Source organism: Xyrauchen texanus, chromosome 38 (assembly GCF_025860055.1).
Source record: "Xyrauchen texanus isolate HMW12.3.18 chromosome 38, RBS_HiC_50CHRs, whole genome shotgun sequence".
NCBI classification, from domain to species: domain Eukaryota; kingdom Metazoa; phylum Chordata; class Actinopteri; order Cypriniformes; family Catostomidae; genus Xyrauchen; species Xyrauchen texanus.
In genome coordinates, this window is record NC_068313.1 from 24,034,775 (window position 1) to 24,052,294 (window position 17,520).

At 38.4% G+C, this 17,520-nt stretch overlaps 1 protein-coding gene across 2 annotated transcripts; it reads left to right on the forward strand.

Moving 5' to 3' along the window:
• The first annotated feature begins 141 nt into the window (after positions 1–141).
• On the forward strand, positions 142–16,797 carry LOC127631603 (T-box transcription factor TBX4-like). 2 transcript variants are annotated; one of them, XM_052109853.1, is made up of 9 exons: positions 142–475; positions 4,627–4,772; positions 5,161–5,255; positions 8,467–8,586; positions 10,946–11,093; positions 13,499–13,651; positions 13,732–13,820; positions 13,901–14,136; positions 14,259–16,797. In XM_052109853.1, exons 2-9 carry the CDS (start codon positions 4,629–4,631, stop codon positions 14,912–14,914), a joined length of 1,641 nt encoding a protein of 546 aa, XP_051965813.1. In that variant the 5' UTR covers positions 142–475; positions 4,627–4,628; the 3' UTR covers positions 14,915–16,797. The 2 variants fall into 2 exon arrangements, with proteins under 2 accessions (XP_051965813.1, XP_051965814.1); XM_052109854.1 differs by lacking the exon at positions 142–475 and adding an exon at positions 615–713.
• Positions 16,798–17,520: the final 723 nt, after the last annotated feature.

Genomic DNA, 17,520 nt, shown 5'->3' on the forward strand with positions numbered 1-17,520 from the left:
AATACGTGCTTTCCTCATGAGAGAACCATTCGTTTTGAGTCGTGAGTCTGACAACTCTTTGCGCATCGGGTTGATTCGGGTTTGGTGTTATTGGGAGCAACGTCAGCGATGAGGCACTGGGGGAAGGAGTGAAGGAGTGAATGAGCCATGGTATTCACCCTAGTTTTTTAGGGAACCAAGCTGTTCCGCGGATAGCCCGTGTTTCCAAGAAAACATCACGAAATAAATTCCCCTATTCACGTTTGAGACGAATCCTCTCCGGTGATACAAGGCTGCCAGCGGTATTTCAACAGAAGCAGACCACGGGGAAGAGACGGCTCTCGTGCTCATTATCAGATAGAGGGGATGCTGAGCAGCTACAGTGCACAAGACTGAACGACGCACCGGAACGGAACTTCCTGATGTAATCTCGCCTTGGACGGATTATTGCGATTTGGAATGATATGGAGGATTTCAGTACATAATATTTTATGAGGTAACATCAAATTTGTTCAGTAGGTCATATCCAGCTGCTCTGAAACCTTGTACCGGGACTGAATCTCACTTAAGTGTACTCGCATGGAGGACGGTAATGCGATTAGACGCAGCTGATGTATCCTTCTTCTCAAATTAACTGATCAACGAGAAGGCGTTAGTCCTTCATAAATAAAGCTCTGATTATGGAATTCTCTTTAGCAAAATCCGAAGATTGTCTGAAAATGCAAATAAGACTAGTAAGTGTGTCTTAACAACATCGTAACCTATTTAATGTTACTGTAGATAAAACTGTGCATCCTATCTTTAACAAAACAAAACACAACGAAAAACTTAAGTTTGTTTAAGTTTAATTTCTGGTTTTGTCTTCTCTATGAACGTGTAGATGTGATCCATATAACAAGCAGAGGCCTGTATGTGCGCACTCAATTATTTAGTTTTGAATTGATTTTTGGGAGAACTTGTTAACAGATAATGAAATCTGATAATGCAGTTATTATTATTGTCATCATTTTTGCCGGCAGGAATGAAGCATATCAAAGGCCTTGCAGCATCATCTTGTTGGAGTCGGATAGAATCAGCACTGTGCTCGAAAACAATAACTGCATTTTCTTTCTTTCTTTTTTCGTTTAGAAGCCAATGTGCAAAACCTTGATATTTTCTGTAAACAACGAAATAGAGCAAAATAATAGAAATATTTTCAATACATATTTTAGACCAACTGCAGAAGTTTAGCTGGATTTTTTTTTTTTTTTTTTGTAATATCTTTTTTTTCGTCAAGAAATTCACAGATTTTTTTTTCGGGAGAGCTGTTTTAATTGAATCAAAAGTATTATGTCTTTAAATATTGAATTGTGTAATTATATATATACGAAAACATAATATAACTACCACATTAATTCAGGTTATACTACACCTAAAATAAAATGATGCCATAAAAGAATATAAGTTCTCCCGTCAGGCATTTTTTGTGGTTTCCCACAATTCAGTTTCTAAACTAAATAATAATAATTAAAATAATACAGTGATATATTCAGATGAATCCCCAGAATTGGAAATGAACTCAAATTTACTGCATTGTTTTTGTTTGTAAATGATGAGCTGTCTAGACCAGATACAATGTCCTTAGCTAAAGTAGCTACATTGAACAGGGCTTTCACAATCCCACCATTCTTCCTCGTGATGACAGTGACTAAAATCCTGTAGTCATAGCCAAGGCCTACCTCTGAAAATATCCAGTATTGAGTAAACCTTTGCTCCCGTGAGAAGGAAAACTGTTGTCTGGCTATAGTAGTAGGCCTAGTCCATCGGCATGGTCTCTGTAAAACACATTGTATCTACCAAAACAAAATGGCAGACAAAAAGATACTGAGCTGCTATAATAACATATATCAAAACTATATAACAAAACCAGATCTAGGGAGAATGACTCCCAAGCAATGAGTCAAAAGAGATTAGTCGGATTTCCAAAAGGAATTATATGAACCTGGTGAAATTTGCACATAAATCATTACCAATATATAGTCCATCTTCAAATATTAGTTAATTAATTAATTTATTTTTAGGAAGAAGGGATGTATAAATTTGGCACCGATTCAACATTTTGGACAACTGGTTCTGGAAATAGCCAGCCAACGAGTGTCAAACGAGTGTGCACAGAGCAGCATCAGCCAGGAATAGTTTAATGGATTATATGTCTGGGGTGACAGAGATATAAACAGAATTCTCCCTCACTTGGTTTAGTTAAACAGTGTAAGTGAAAGGCATATTTTAGATTGGAAAAGTCCAGGGCTGCGTTTCCCGATAACAATTGATCTTAGCGGCTAAGAGCGTTTCTAACGGGCGATGAACGTTCCCCAAAACGGCACTTAACATGAACAAGCTAGGACGCGCATTAAGTGCTACTTAAGAGAGTCGCTGTCCATAAACGTGAAGTGCTGACACGTGACCGTAAAGTGCTGCTCGTCATTGCAATCTCATTATATTTGTGCGTAACTTTAAAAACGTTTAGAATTTACCTCATTGAAAATATTTGTTTATATTTTCTTAAATGTGCAACTTAATTCACTACATAATTACATTTTGTTTCGCAATCGATTTGTGCAGAACAACATATTTCTTTTACACAATCACTGCTTCCTTCATCAGACCCTTTTTAATATTTCGTTTAAAAATAAATTGCTCTGTGGAGCAAAGACAGCAGAGGCCTTGTGTATGGTCAACCAGATCTCATGAAAAGTCGCACATAGTTTAACAGTTGGCTATTTCCTATGGTTTTGCACGATGTTGTTTGCATAAACTTGTACGACTTCATCATGTGCGAATTCCCGTATGTCTAATGCGGAAGTAAGCGCGAGTTCCGCGCACCAGGCGTTAAGGAGATACTTATTAATATTTTGCCCTTATCCAAAATTAACCATTCAGTAGAGTTTGTAAATATGATAGGAAGCTGTTGTGTGTGACAGAAGCAAGTAATTGTCTCATATTAGATGGAAACGATGTAAAGTGACGTCATTGGCTGTACTGAAAGTCCTTGGAATTCGAACGAGTGCAGTCGCACGATATCATACGAATTAGCCAAATTTAGAAAAGTCATACGAATCCTGATCATTTCGCCATGAGAGTGTGTTGCAAAGGTCTAATGACAAGCATTAATTGAACATAATCAGGTTCAACGTGTTATTGCGCACATAATAAGGAGATGTGTGGAAGCTGATAGGGACATTCACCAATCAAAGGGAGGACAGCTCTTTACCCCAAAAGTGGTAACACAGAGGTGGACTGGCCATCGGGAGAACCGGGACTTTTCACGGTGTGCCGGCCACGAAACTGGGCCGAATGGGTTGCCATAAGCTGAAAATACCAGTTTACCAATTTCTTGTTACCAACTAGTCGACAAATAACTTTTAATTGTTTACTTAATAATTTATCTGTTCACCCAATATTGGCTAACCATTTTATGCATTCAAATTATTATTATTAGCCTTTTCAGTTAAAAAAATAATAAAATAAATATATATATATATATCTGTATATATATATATATATATATATATATATATATATATATATACACTGATATTAAATTAGCATAATGTGTTTACGAGGTTCTTAACGCTGTATGATTACTCAAGAACACTCGTTAATCTACAAGCATATTTCCAAGTACTATTTAAATTAAAATGTTTTCGGGAAACGGGCCGCAAAACTAACATGAATCGTAAAATGGATTCTACGATCTACTTTGGCTTACAATGCTTCTGGGAAACGAGGCCCAGAGCTGATTTGCTGCAGCCTCATGGTGCCTGTCAGACTTTATCTTTATTAGCTTTGGCACATGTCTGCCCAAGTTTACACTGAATCCCACTCTTCTCCTTTTATCTAAAGGGTTCACACTCACATTGTTTACATGCGTGAGATTAGGAGTGGGTGGGAGGGGATTGGCTTTCACCATGAGAGCAGTTTGGTGTCTGCCATGTAGATAGGCAGCATTATGGAGGTAGTGTGCTGTACAGGAATATCCTGACTGTGAGACAAACCTTTTGTGTAATGTCTGAGCATAAGCTGAGAAGGGGCGTGAGAGTGAGCTAAGTTTGTGACCTCCCTTAATGGAATCAGCAGTGTTTAGCACCCTTCCATAAAATTGAGGTGCCTAAATGCTGAAAGCATAAATATTTAATCTGGCAATACTTTAGAACAAACTGATCTCGAAAAAATCCCTAAAATTAATAGGCAAGGTCATGTTATGAGGACAGACTTTGCCTCACAAAATGTAAATGTTAATGTAGCGTTATTTCTCATATTCTGCATCCCATGTCTTGTCTGTGTGTATATAATCAATTACAGCAGACCATGAGAGAACAAAGAGTAACAAAAGCATCTGTGGTAGTTTCATTATTCATATATCATGTCCTTTTTTTTTGTTTTTGCTAAATTCACAACGTGTTGGGGGGTATTGTAACATTACAATAATTGTTGCAATTTGTTTTTCCTTAGAATAACATTTTTGATGGGCTATTTAATCAAACAAGAGAAACAAGTATTTTCCATCTTAAAATAAGTGAATGAATGGGTATTCTGTTTTCTTTCTCCCAAGACATTGCGGAGCCCAATTAAACAACCTTTTTTTGTTTTATGTTTTTAATTCTACAGAAATGCTACAGGAGAAGGCCTTAGTGGTGGCTGATGAAGGCATGACGGTGGCCCAGTCCAGTGCGCGTCCTGAGCTTACCAGTGATTCCTCACATCTGGGCTTGCCTACAACTCCCAGCATTCCCCAGAACAATGAGCCTGACCAGGTAGCTAGTCAGCTGCATCTGTTTTATCCCTCCTGGTGTTAAATTGTAGGTCTTCACATTTACTTAAAAGATGCAATGTAACATAACAGAGGAGGATGTAAAGGTAACACTTTGCTGTTTATTCCTTAAAATGATGAGATCATAAAAGTTTTCTATTCTCATTTTTGAAATAACACATTGCATTAAAACGCAAGAGCTTTAATCATAAAAGGTGAAAACACATTTGAATAAAAACTACTTAAAATAAAATTAATCATAATAAAATCTAATAAAAAGAAACATTAGTCAAAAACGTAACTTCAGGGATTTTAATTTACATTTTTATTTTTCCCCCAACATAAATCACTATCATTCATTTTTATTTGTTTTTGTGTATGTGTACCTTCAGAACATTGAAAACATCAAAGTGATTCTTCATGACAGGGAACTATGGAAGAAGTTCCACAAGGCAGGAACTGAGATGATCATCACCAAAGCAGGCAGGTGAGAACATAGCATCATTTCTATTCACCCATCTTCTCAGATTTTAGATATGTGGAGAAAGTGGTTAAGCAACAGGGTAACAAAAATATGTTGTGTTTTCCCAAGAGTCTAAGTCGCATGATATGCTGAGGTGCAAATCGTTTTATTGGAATGTTTATAAAATATTATGCAGCCAAGTTAATGCAAGGCTGAATACCTGTGCCTACAAATTTCAAACTGAAAAAAAAAATGGCTGCCCTGTGTTAGATTTAATGTGACCTATGGATTAAGAGCAGGACCCTAGATATTAAGCAGAGAATGAGTCAATGCGCTCTGCCAGTCTTAGCCAGCCGTTTCTCAGGGCTTCTCTGTGGAAAATGCAAAAGGTCACCACAATTTTTCTTTAATGCTGTAAGATTGTGAGGGATGGGATTCCCCCTGTCCAACTGATAAAGTGCTCTAAGAATCCTTAAACCCTTTGAAGAGCCAAGCAGTGTTCAGTCACACAGCTGCACAAAGAATATTTCCATGCGACTTCAACAACAGATGGGCTCATTTCATTTTACAAACATTAGTGTATAATGGACGCCAGGCTCTGTTAAAGATGCTCAATATGTCAATCGAACCATGAAGCAGGAAGAGCTTTTCACTGTTTTATTTTATTTTTCGGGGGGATATGACTTGTAGGACATTAGGCAGCCATTCACTGAACTGTAAATCTTGAGACAACTCGGCAGGTTTTCTCCACACTGGCTCCCATTACACAAAATCGAGGCCAATTTCATGCAATGATTCTCATCGTGGTCTTGTGATACATAGCAGGCTTGAGCCATTTCTGCATGGTATATGTTTTTTTTAGACAGTATATGTTATAAGTGAAAAATACACTCTTAAATAAAATTAATTGCTACAAAATTCATAGTAACAAAAATGGCTTATAATAGTATTTTGTTGATATGAATTCCACCAAAGGTGAAATAAATTATAAGAAATTTCATTTGAAACCATTTCCATTAAGACATGAAGACTACAGTGGGTTTTAAAATAAAAAAGGAAGATACAAAATTGCACTTTAGCTTACTTTAAAGAATGTAAAACAATTCAGCCATGTGACTATCACTACTAGCTATGCAGTGAAAGTGGGTCATATAGAGCTGTGGTGCATCTGTGCATGCTAAAGAAAAAGTGATAGTGTGGGACATTCCAAATAGCTGAACTCTGCTACAACTCCAGTAGAGCCGACCTGAGTGACTTGTTAATGTGCATACGTGTCTGTAGCCCAGTCCTAAGCATGACTATTGAAAGAATCCGGCTGGTGTTTTTGTACACAACCCGTCAGAATGAGCATCAGCGGGGCTGATGAGAGAAGCAGGGTGCCCGGTTCGATGGCATATCCCAGGCCCTATAGGACCCCTATTGCTTTATCATCCGGTGCCTTTTGATCTAAGCACTGTTGCAGAGCAGGCACGAAAAAGCGCTAAAAGAAACAGCTGGCATAATGCACAGGCTGACACTGATATGATACACTCTCAAACTCTCCATTTCTCACTGTCTTCCTCACACATATACATTGAAGCATAGGTCCAAATCACCTCCCAAAAGCCCACCGTGCTTTTAATAAGATAATTAAGAAAACGAATCTTATTCATCTGAAATAAATTTGAATCTCATGATACCAACATGATATTTACAAACTTAACACAACAGCTGTTAAGCAATAAGAAATGCAGTGCTACAATGTGACTAGAGCAACAAAATACATTCACACAGCCACTGTAAGGCCTCATTAAAAATGCCATGTGACCTACTGTGGCAGCAATTATGTCATAGTGTAGCATACTAAATGGAAAGAGCATCCCTTACGTGAGTTTTGTGTATTCATTACATTCTCACTATTAGCACTGTAAACATTGTTATTGTTAAACCTTTTTATAATTTTTATTATACATAATAAAATAAAGTATTGTTTATATGCATGTTTTGTACATTTGTACAACATTCTTGTAAGAACAAGCTAAAACCTTTTCATTTAATATATTGAACTCTTAAAGGAATATTCCGGGTTCAATATAATATCAATTTAGTTAATCTAAATTGATCGCATTTGTGGTATAATGTTGATTGCCACAAAAATGACAATGACATCGAAATTATGGATTGTTTAGCAGTTTGCTGTTTAAAAGACTGGCTTTTAAAAAGCACTCAAGTGTTTATAAGGACATTCCATGTTTTTGCAGATGAGATGAAAAAGAGACCTTTTTTTCTTGTGAAGAGGTCACTTAAGGGAGCTTCATTGATGTGATTTATGACAGTGTCTGCAATATTATCATATTCTGTCTGTCATCCCGGCTTCTCTTGTATCTGAGGAAAATGGAGTTCCCACATTTTATTAGGCTGCTCTTTCAAAAGTAGAGTCAATCCCTACAATATATATCTGCCCAAATGCAAATCAGGACCAGGTACAGATCATTATTCCATATATGGGGATGCAGAGGATAACAGTTACATTTTATGCTTTAGATTTAATGAATTTTTGAAGTGTAGCTTTTTATAGTATACAGTACATTCAACTGAGCCATTTCTGTGTGATGCTTTGTAGAGGGTTGTCTGGGGATATTGGAACACTCAGCCTTTGAGATTTAAGGGAACTTTTGTGCTTCTTAAACAACTAATCTGTCTTAAAAACAGGTTAAGCTGTTATCGGATCACTAATCGTGTACTCATCCTTCCAAAACAAACACTTCCCGTGATTCTCTTGCGCTTAAGAGCTGTTAAAACCCCCGAAAGAGCCGATAAGACTGTCTCATCCATGCTTACTGTCAGCACTCAGCTGACGCACCCTGGCCTTAGTCCGATTTTCATTAGGTCGTTTGGAGGAAAAAGCTCTTCCTATGATGAGCAAAAAAGATGGCATTAAGATACCTGACACAAATAAGATAAGCCTGCGTAGATGTGATTGAAAGAGAATGACCTCAGTAAGGACAAAAGCGTATTAACACCAAGTTTTCAAGTTCAATCTAAATGGCATTTAAACCAAGTCCATTTGTATGTAAATAAAACAGACTTTTGTTCTGTTGGAACATACAAATAGAATGAATTTCAGGGACCTGTGAGCAGAGGTTCAAAGAACAGAAGGCCATCATATATTTTCAATATGTCATCATTTCTATCGGTACAGTACATAGTATGACACAATTTGTAACCCAGATGACATCATCTCCAATCTCTTTAGACGGATGTTCCCCAGCTACAAAGTCAAAGTCACAGGGATGAACCCCAAGACCAAATACATCCTTTTAACTGATATTGTTCCAGCTGATGACCATCGTTACAAGTTCTGTGACAACAAGTGGTGAGTTTAATGTCCCTTTTCAATCTTTAAAGTTTCCACACTTGGAAGGTCATTAATTATCAGATCCAAGACAGATTTCTCTCTTTAAGTTTCTCTTGATATTGATTGCCAATGTACGAATGCTCAATAATGCACAACAGATCTCTCTTTGTGTCATGATCTTGCTATTTAGTCTTAGTTTATTCTTGTTGGGGTGGGATCATTACAGTCTCCTCCACCCAGTGGTTATGTATGTAAATGTGCTTGTGTTTTCTTTCTCCTACAGTCTCCCACAGGTGCAGCTCAGCAGAGCAATCAGCTTTGCCATAGATCAGCAGCACCTGTCTCATATCTCCTTTTTCCTTTTTAAACCCCTCTTGTTTTCAGTCTTGTGCCAGATTGTTTTTGTGTCAGTCGGTTCCTGTTCAGTCCTTTCTTCAGTTTTTTTTTTTTGTCTCTTTTTGTTCTCCCTTGTGAGGTTTTGTTTACATTCTTTATTTTTTTTAAGTAAAGCCCATTACACTTGCCTCCTGCATTTGGGTCCTTCCCTCACTTCACGCTTTAGCACATCGTAACACTTTGCTCTGAAATACTGTAGGAAGTGCTTTGCTTTATACTATCTCCATTAACCATTTTAATTTCACAATAATCGTAATAGCCACATTCTAGAAAGTTGCTTATGGATACTTGACCATGGGTTAACAATGACTGGATCAAATCTATGGAGTGGTGGTGGTGTAGTGGTCTAAGCACATAACTGGTAATCTGGTAATCAGAAGGATGCTGGTTCAAGCCCCACAGCCACCACCATTGTGTCCTTGAGCAAGTCAATTAACTCCAGGTTGCTCCGGGGGGATTGTCCCTGTAAGAAGTGCACTGTAAGTCGTTTTGTATAAAAGCGTCTGCCAAATGCATAAATGTAAATCTAACTGTAACTGTTCTGTTGAGGCACCATATAACTTTAATAACTTTATTAAGTTATTAACAATTAACTTTATAAACAAGATTGCATTGCAAAAGGACAAAAATTATAATGTTAACACTCCGCTGCCTTTGCTGTTGTGAGGCAATGCATGCCTTGAGTGGACAGATTCTGCACAGTACAGTTACACTTTTCGATTAACTATATATATATATATATATTAGTTGATAATTAGAATCATTACTAACAGCAATAATAGTAATTAATTATTGATTTATAAATCATTTAGTACCATCAATTAAAAGTTCTTCCTGAAATACTTTGTGATATTGAATATTTTGTAAATAAGCACATCAAAACTTAAAAAAATAAAATAAAGTTAAAATAGTTCATCCAATAAAAATAATATTATTGCATTTATTTTCCAAGGAAGAAAACACACTTTACTTACATATTTGTTAGCCAACAATTTGATATATATACATAATTGCAGTTTATCCATACAATGCTAGCTCTGGCTGTAGATTGTCATTAGCACACAGTTAATTACTGTAGGTCAACAGCAGGCAGTCTGTCAAAACCAATGGGCTTAAAACAGCTGGGTGATGCATGTTGTCCTCTTTGTGACCCTGTATCTTTGGCAATGCCACTAGATATAGACAATATCCAACCATGCAACTATGCAGCAATTGGCACTACAAATAAATCAAATGTATTTATTTCCATCATGGAAAAAAAAAAAGAAAAACATAAATAACTACCACACAGCCACATAACCACACAAATCTCAATAAATTGCATGTTTTGTCAAGAGAACCAGTATTTTATGACCATTTTTCAAAATCTGGTATGGGCTGCAAATTCAGCATTTGCCAGCATTGGTTCTGGAGATCCTCAGCGACACCTCTGAGGCACACAATTAGCAGTGATGTTATGGTCAAAGCAGCCATCACAAGTCATTGGAAATTAATCCCATACTGCCATGGACATAACCACTCATGCTCTGAAACTGTCATTAAATGTACAGATGTTCTGCATAAAGCAAGCCTTTCCCTAGCCTGCTGCTATAATCTGTAGTATTTGTGTGACACTGAAAAAGCTTTCATTTAAAAGCGGTATGGCTATGGCATGCTGTCAAGAGATGTCAGACAGCTATGTAGTGCAAGAACAGAATCTTTATTTAGCACCAAATGACCAGGGATAACTTAAATTTTTCTCCGCAACAATATTGCCATAGAACAACCTGCAGTTACATGCCTTGATCAGGGGCGCAGTGGTGATGTCTCATAGCTTACTACTTGTGGGGTCTGAACCAGCAAACCACTGGTTACTATTCCTTAACCACCACAATCCAATCTACACAAATCACTCACTGTATGCTGCAGGTCTTCAAGTATTGCTAATGCTCTTTCGTGTTGGCAGCATACTGCTATATTGGTCTCTCGTTCTTTTTAATAGGATGGTGGCAGGAAAAGCAGAGCCCGCCATGCCTGGAAGACTCTACGTCCACCCAGATTCTCCCGCAACAGGGGCCCACTGGATGAGACAGCTGGTCTCCTTTCAAAAGCTAAAGCTCACAAATAACCACCTTGATCCATTTGGGCACGTGAGTGGCTTATAATAAACCATTTTTCTACAAATGGAAAAAAATGGTTTCAATCATTAAATGTAAAAAATGTGAACATTGTTAATAAAAAGTTCACTTGACACAAGCTTATCAAAGGATAGTGTGAGAAAAAGAGATTTTCAAAACAGTCTAAGTGGGATAACAACTTTTGCATGAATTTATACATTATGCTAAACTATTCCCAATGAACATAAATTTTTATTTGTTGATTAAGAACACAAAAAAAATCCTCTTTATAAGTTTGATTGTGCCATGATATCATGGTAAGGCTCTCGACTCTGGTCCTCCAAAATCCACAGAAGCGGGACTATGCAGTTGAATGGCAGATATGGTGAATGAAAATATGTCAACCCCATGTCTTTTAAATCAGACACACGCCCAGAAAAGCTTTAGAGCACTTACCACAGAAAAATATACTTTAAATGGATGGACAATTGGAGAGCAAAACAAATACACCTCACATGAGAGCCGAGTCATCTGAAGAGAGTAGAGAAGAGAGACAGAGGAGCAGAGGTGAGGAGTCTGACCATGGCAGCACTGCCCAGAAGGACCCAGTGGACCTAGCTTGTCTGAGGCAATCACATCAGAAGCAAGCTCATTAGGTTCATAACCTGTCAGAACAGCACAAAGTTGGCCTGTCAGGATTAGTTGAATGCCTAGGAAGTGATAAGGGCGAGTAATGAGCCCGACATGAGGTTGCTAAGCTCTACTGACGCCCACACCAGCAGGGACACTGCGGCTAGCCAAGAGACCCAATACAGACCGGCACTGCATCCAGGCTAGGCTTACCACACAAGTCACAGTCAAAATATACACTAAAGTCCTGCATTGCACACCGATGTAAATCAAAGAAATCAGTGGATCAAACAGCAAAACGGATCTGTCAATTGTACAACATGACCAAATTTAGATGCCATTGTTTCTGTGTACTGATCTATACGCAACGTCTGCTGTACAGTTATTCTTCACAAGTTTGGGAGTGGGAGTGATTTCCATGTTGATTTCCCTTGCTTAAGCCACTGACTGCGCAGACTCTCACATCGAATTCGACAAGTGTGCATGCTGATTTTTCTTTAGCCGAAATCTGTATATGTTGACTGAATTTGAAAACACTGCTTCCAGAGGCTAAAGCGGTGAGTGTTTCAGAGCATATAAACAAGTGTGACATCCATTAATATCCAGGAGAGTTCAAAAGAAGCCAGTTGTATAAATATTTGTTTTCAGCTGTACAGGGTGTAAAACAGTGAAGTAAATGCTTATTTCATTAAATCTACCCCCAACCAAAACCCAGATCTAACCCTAAACATTAGTAGAGACAAAATGCAATGTTAGGGATAAAAATGCAACCTCCTTATCATGCTCGTGATTGTTTATACAAATGTGATTACTTCCTCGTTTGAATGGGAATTGAACTGTGGTCTACCATACAACTGATGCAACATGCTACCAGTCATGCCAAATATGTCCGATGGGAGATAGGGTATGTCAGTGAGTCGGCATACTGTTGCCGATCCTAGGGTACCGGAACCTTCGGAAACAGCATGCCGACTTACAGTGTGATCATGTTGCAAGCCACCCAACCCAAAGATACTTGCAAGCTCTCTGTAGACTAAATGCACAACAATTTTTCAATGCATGACTATCTAACTTTAAGGCCACATGACAACTTCTACCCCCAAATATAGATCTTGGATTAAAAGAAAAGAGGAAGATGAAAGGCACAGGACAGCCATGCAGTTTGCATTGATCAGACAAAAGTGCTTGATTAATACACTTGGACAGCAGACATCCCTGAATCTCAACCACCAATGCAGATTGTATCACATGGTATTACCTCAAGACGCCAGCCAGCCAACCAGGCAAAGGTCACATGTGTCTGCACTCAACCAACGAAGCGCTCAAACCATTCATTTGGCTGGGGCTACCGTCTGTCTGTGTGTGCAAGCAATGGGGGGAATGACTTGGGGTTGCACTCTGTGCACTAGTGGTCCTGACTCCTCTTAAAAGAGTGCAGCAATGATGAGAGCTGCCTCAATTTCTGTCTGAGAGTCGGCATAACAAAGGGAAAAGCCTTGATGCTCATTGGCACTGACAGAACTGTGTTGAGGATGGCCCTAACTAAATGCTTCACTGAACACTGAAAACATGGATGCACTGAGCAGACTGGTGCTAGAACACTACTATCAAACACATATACACAAAAGATTCAATTGAATTGCTTGCATGCAACACTGGGCAAAACCTGTTGACATATTTATTGATCCTCTCATATGGTGAGTTAACATATTGTAAAGAAACTTTGCATTTGCAAATGTGTGTATATTTATATTCACAAAATAATGGAGAAATTCTATCCTGACATAGGCTTGCATTTTTCTTTACAGATCATCTTGAACTCTATGCACAAATATCAGCCCAGATTACACATAGTGAAAGCTGATGAAAACAATGCATTTGGCTCTAAGAACACTGCTTACTGCACACATGTCTTCCATGAGACAGCTTTCATCTCGGTTACATCCTATCAGAACCATGAGGTACAAAGAGGTACAATTCAATGCACCTGCAATATTTTTCTAAACACTACACACATTTTTATTTGTTTCTTTCTTTACAGATCACCCAGTTAAAAATTGAGAACAATCCTTTTGCCAAAGGTTTCCGTGGCAGCGACGAGGGTGATTTGCGTGTGTCCAGACTTCAAGGGTAAGATTATTATTTAAAATATGCTGCATAATGTGCAAAATAGATACAGTATATTACTGATCAAGTTTCCCGTTTCCTAGGAAAGACTACCCTGTGATTTCTAAGAACATGGTTCGACAGCGGCTTATCTCATCACACGGCCATCTGTCGGGAAAACTGGGTGCAGGTGTTCTGAGTAGCCACCCACAGATGGTTTCTCACTATCAATATGACAGTGGCATTCCCCTGCCAAACTCTGATTCACAGGAAGCTCTTTCGAACTCCTTCCCATCTAGTCGGGAATCCAGCCTTATTTACCATTGCTTCAAGCACAGAGGTACAGGGTTGTGGCAAACACCTTATATCAATCACTTTTTGTTCATCTTAAAGCAAAGAGACTTGCTTATTTATTTAGTATTTGAAGGGAATTTTTAAAAATGGTATGTTTTTTTCTTTTAGATAACACAAGGCACTTAGAGCTAGGAAGCAAACGTCCCTATCTGGCCACAACAGCCTCTGCAGTTTCAGAGGAGCATTATTTCCGCTCTCCTCCATCCTATGAACCACCCTTGCTGTCCCATCCATACTGCAGTGAAGCTTTGGGTTCCAGAGAGGCATGCATGTATGGAGGAAATGAGGGAGAGGCAGGGGGCACAGTGGGTACAGATGACCTACAAGCCCCCTCACTGAACTGCAATATGTGGGCATCAGTGCAACCATACCCACGTTATAGCATGCAGACTATGGAAGCAATGCCATACCAACCCTTCATGGCCCACTTCAATAGTACAGCCACTGCTGCCTCTGTGGTTCCTCACCACTCTCCGTCCATGCAGCGTTCACATCCGGCACCACATCCTGACCTAGTCACTTTCACCACACAGTGTGCACTTCCACCCACACCATCTTCATCATCCTCCTCCTCCTCCTCTGGGCTCACCTGCCATGACAGAGCTGCACATTTCTCCCCGTTTAATAGGAAGGCTGGATCACCATTGTGTTCACAAAGGGATTTCATTGCCTATCCAGCCCATAGCCCTACTTCAACACGAGAACCAACCTATCAGTACCAAACAGGCCTGAGCAGTGTTGGTACCCATTGGACTGACAGCTGAGTAACCCATATCATCATTTAATCCACAGCTTTCAACAATGACTTTCCTCTTCTTCTCTGAACAAGTGCAATGAGATTGTTAAGCCATACAGCCAAGATGCTACATTGTAAAGCAAGAGCCATAAATCTATTTAGCCTCGTAGTATAGGATGGCCAAAATATGTGGCACTGTGTATTTATCTGAATTTGAGATGTTGCAGTTGAATGTTCAGGTGATGAGATCGAGCACTAATAGCACCTAATGAACTATGTTGATATTAAAATCTGTGAAATGTTTCAGTGCCAGATTTATGTACTAAGAAGTAAGCACAAAGTGTGTGCCAATTGTACTAATGCTATGGCAGGGATAATTAGGCCACGTCCACACCAATTCCTTTAATTTTTTAAAATGCATTGATATTTCTATTTTTACACCACTCAACCACCTGAAACAAAATGTTCCTCCTTTCAAAATACCCTCTCCATAACAACAACATTTAAAAAACAATGACATAAAGAAACTAAATACAGAGTTTTAAAACGGATTAGTGTGAATGTGGCCTTAGTGTATTGGGTGCATAAATTAAAAAATCATGTTTATATATATATATATATATACCCTTTTCTCCCAATTTGTAATGCCCAATGCCCATTACTTAGTAGGTCCTCGTGGTGGCGCGATTACTCACCTCAATCCAGGTGGCAGAGGACAAGTCTCAGTTGCCTCCGCTTCTTAGACCGTCAATCTGTGCATTTTATCATGTGGCTTGTTGTGCATGACACTGCGGAGACTCATGCTACCCTCTGCAATCTATGCACCTTACCACAAGCCCCATTGAGAGCGAGAACCACTTAATCATGAGAACGAGGAGGTTACCCCATGTGACTCTAATCTCCCTTGCAACCGGGCCAATTTGGTTGCTTAGGAGACCTGGCTGGAGTTACTCAGCACACCCTGGATTCGAACTCATGTCTCCAGGGGTGGTAGTCAGCATCAATACTCACTGAGCTACCCAGCCCCAGTGTCAGATTATATTGAGAAACTTAGTTTTTAGTTAACCTTAACAAACTTAGTTACTGAGGCATCCTTCTTTCTCTTGTAATGTTAAGAGTGTCTTAAACCTGTGCCAAGCCAAAATATTTGTTGGAGGAGTTCTTTTGCAGTGAGTTAACAGAATCAATTGTTTTTAATATTAACACAATAAAGAATAAAAAAAAAGGATTTTCGAATTTAAGTGTATTGCTAATGTTTGCTTTGCAATCCAATAACATATATGCAGTGATTATGTATTAAAATATCTGACCCTCTGCCATAATCAAACCATTTGCAATTAGATTAAATGAATGCAGACTCAAATATGTCTTAGAAATCTTCAGCACAGTAGAGTTGGATGCGCTCTTATGCAAGTACTCATATTTTATAGGACCATGTGAATGCAGTTTAAGGCCAACTGAACTAAGTGCTGGTAGAGAAGGGTTTGAGCATAATCCAAACGTGTGCAATTAGTCCAATGGAACATCAGAGAAGTTCCTTGCAACCAGATGGAAGCTTTAAGAATGACCATTAAGCCAAGTGGAGAGAAGAATGGAGAAGAACAGAGAACTCCACTGAAGTCCAAAAACTTAACTGGCTGGGTTGGAAAATCCTTACAAGATTGAAAATGTAAAACAGCTTCTTCAGGCAGGCAGCCACAAGGCAAATTCAAAGAGGATCACAAAGGGTACCACTAGTAGGCCAGCATTTCTAATGAAGGAAAACAGGATATGTTAAGGGAGCATATGGTTATGACAAAAAGTTAATTCAGCATGTAACAAAAAATCTCATTTGAGTTATTTTTACACAGCTGTAGAATAAACTGTAGCTTTTTGTGGTCTCCCATTGTGAGTTCACTATGTATCAGTGTGTCCAAGGCCTCCTTTTTAAACTGTACAAAGCACAATAAAGTACAGCAACTTCTTAAAATGTGGCACAATATATGTGAAGTACATGTCATTACAATGCCATATAATAAGTCTAACAACTAACAGATGCAGCTGTGCTCAGTCTGTTTTCTGTCCTGTCACAAATTAAATGATGGCAATAATAAAGTATTGTTAATTAACGTAACAAAAAGAAAGAAAGAAAGAAAGACCAATTGGTATCACAAAAATGTAAACCCCATCTCCTTGTGTTTGAAGCTGGATTTTTGAAGACAAGGTCAGAAGGCAAATTTAGGATTCCAGGTGTGTGGTATTTGTGAACCGTGTGCTGATATTCGGTCATGAGTTGTAGAGACATGTTTTTCCATGTAGCCATGCTATTAATAATCATTTCAAGAGCAGGAATATCTGTGCAAAACTTTAGCCTATGCATGAAGAATATTACAGATGACCTTAACCAACCTTGACCATTAAACAGATAGTTAAAAAAATTACAATAATACCTGAAAGTTAATTATATTGTAATAATTTTGAACGTGCAAATTAGAGATTAATGCCAATCATTAGTTATGACCATACTGATGGTCTTAAGCAAGAATAGGAAATTCAATACAAGGAATTAGGGATGTACAATTAATGTTTTTATTTTTTTATTTAACAGACCACATATGAAAGATTATTAACAATGGCCATCATATAAGTTATCAT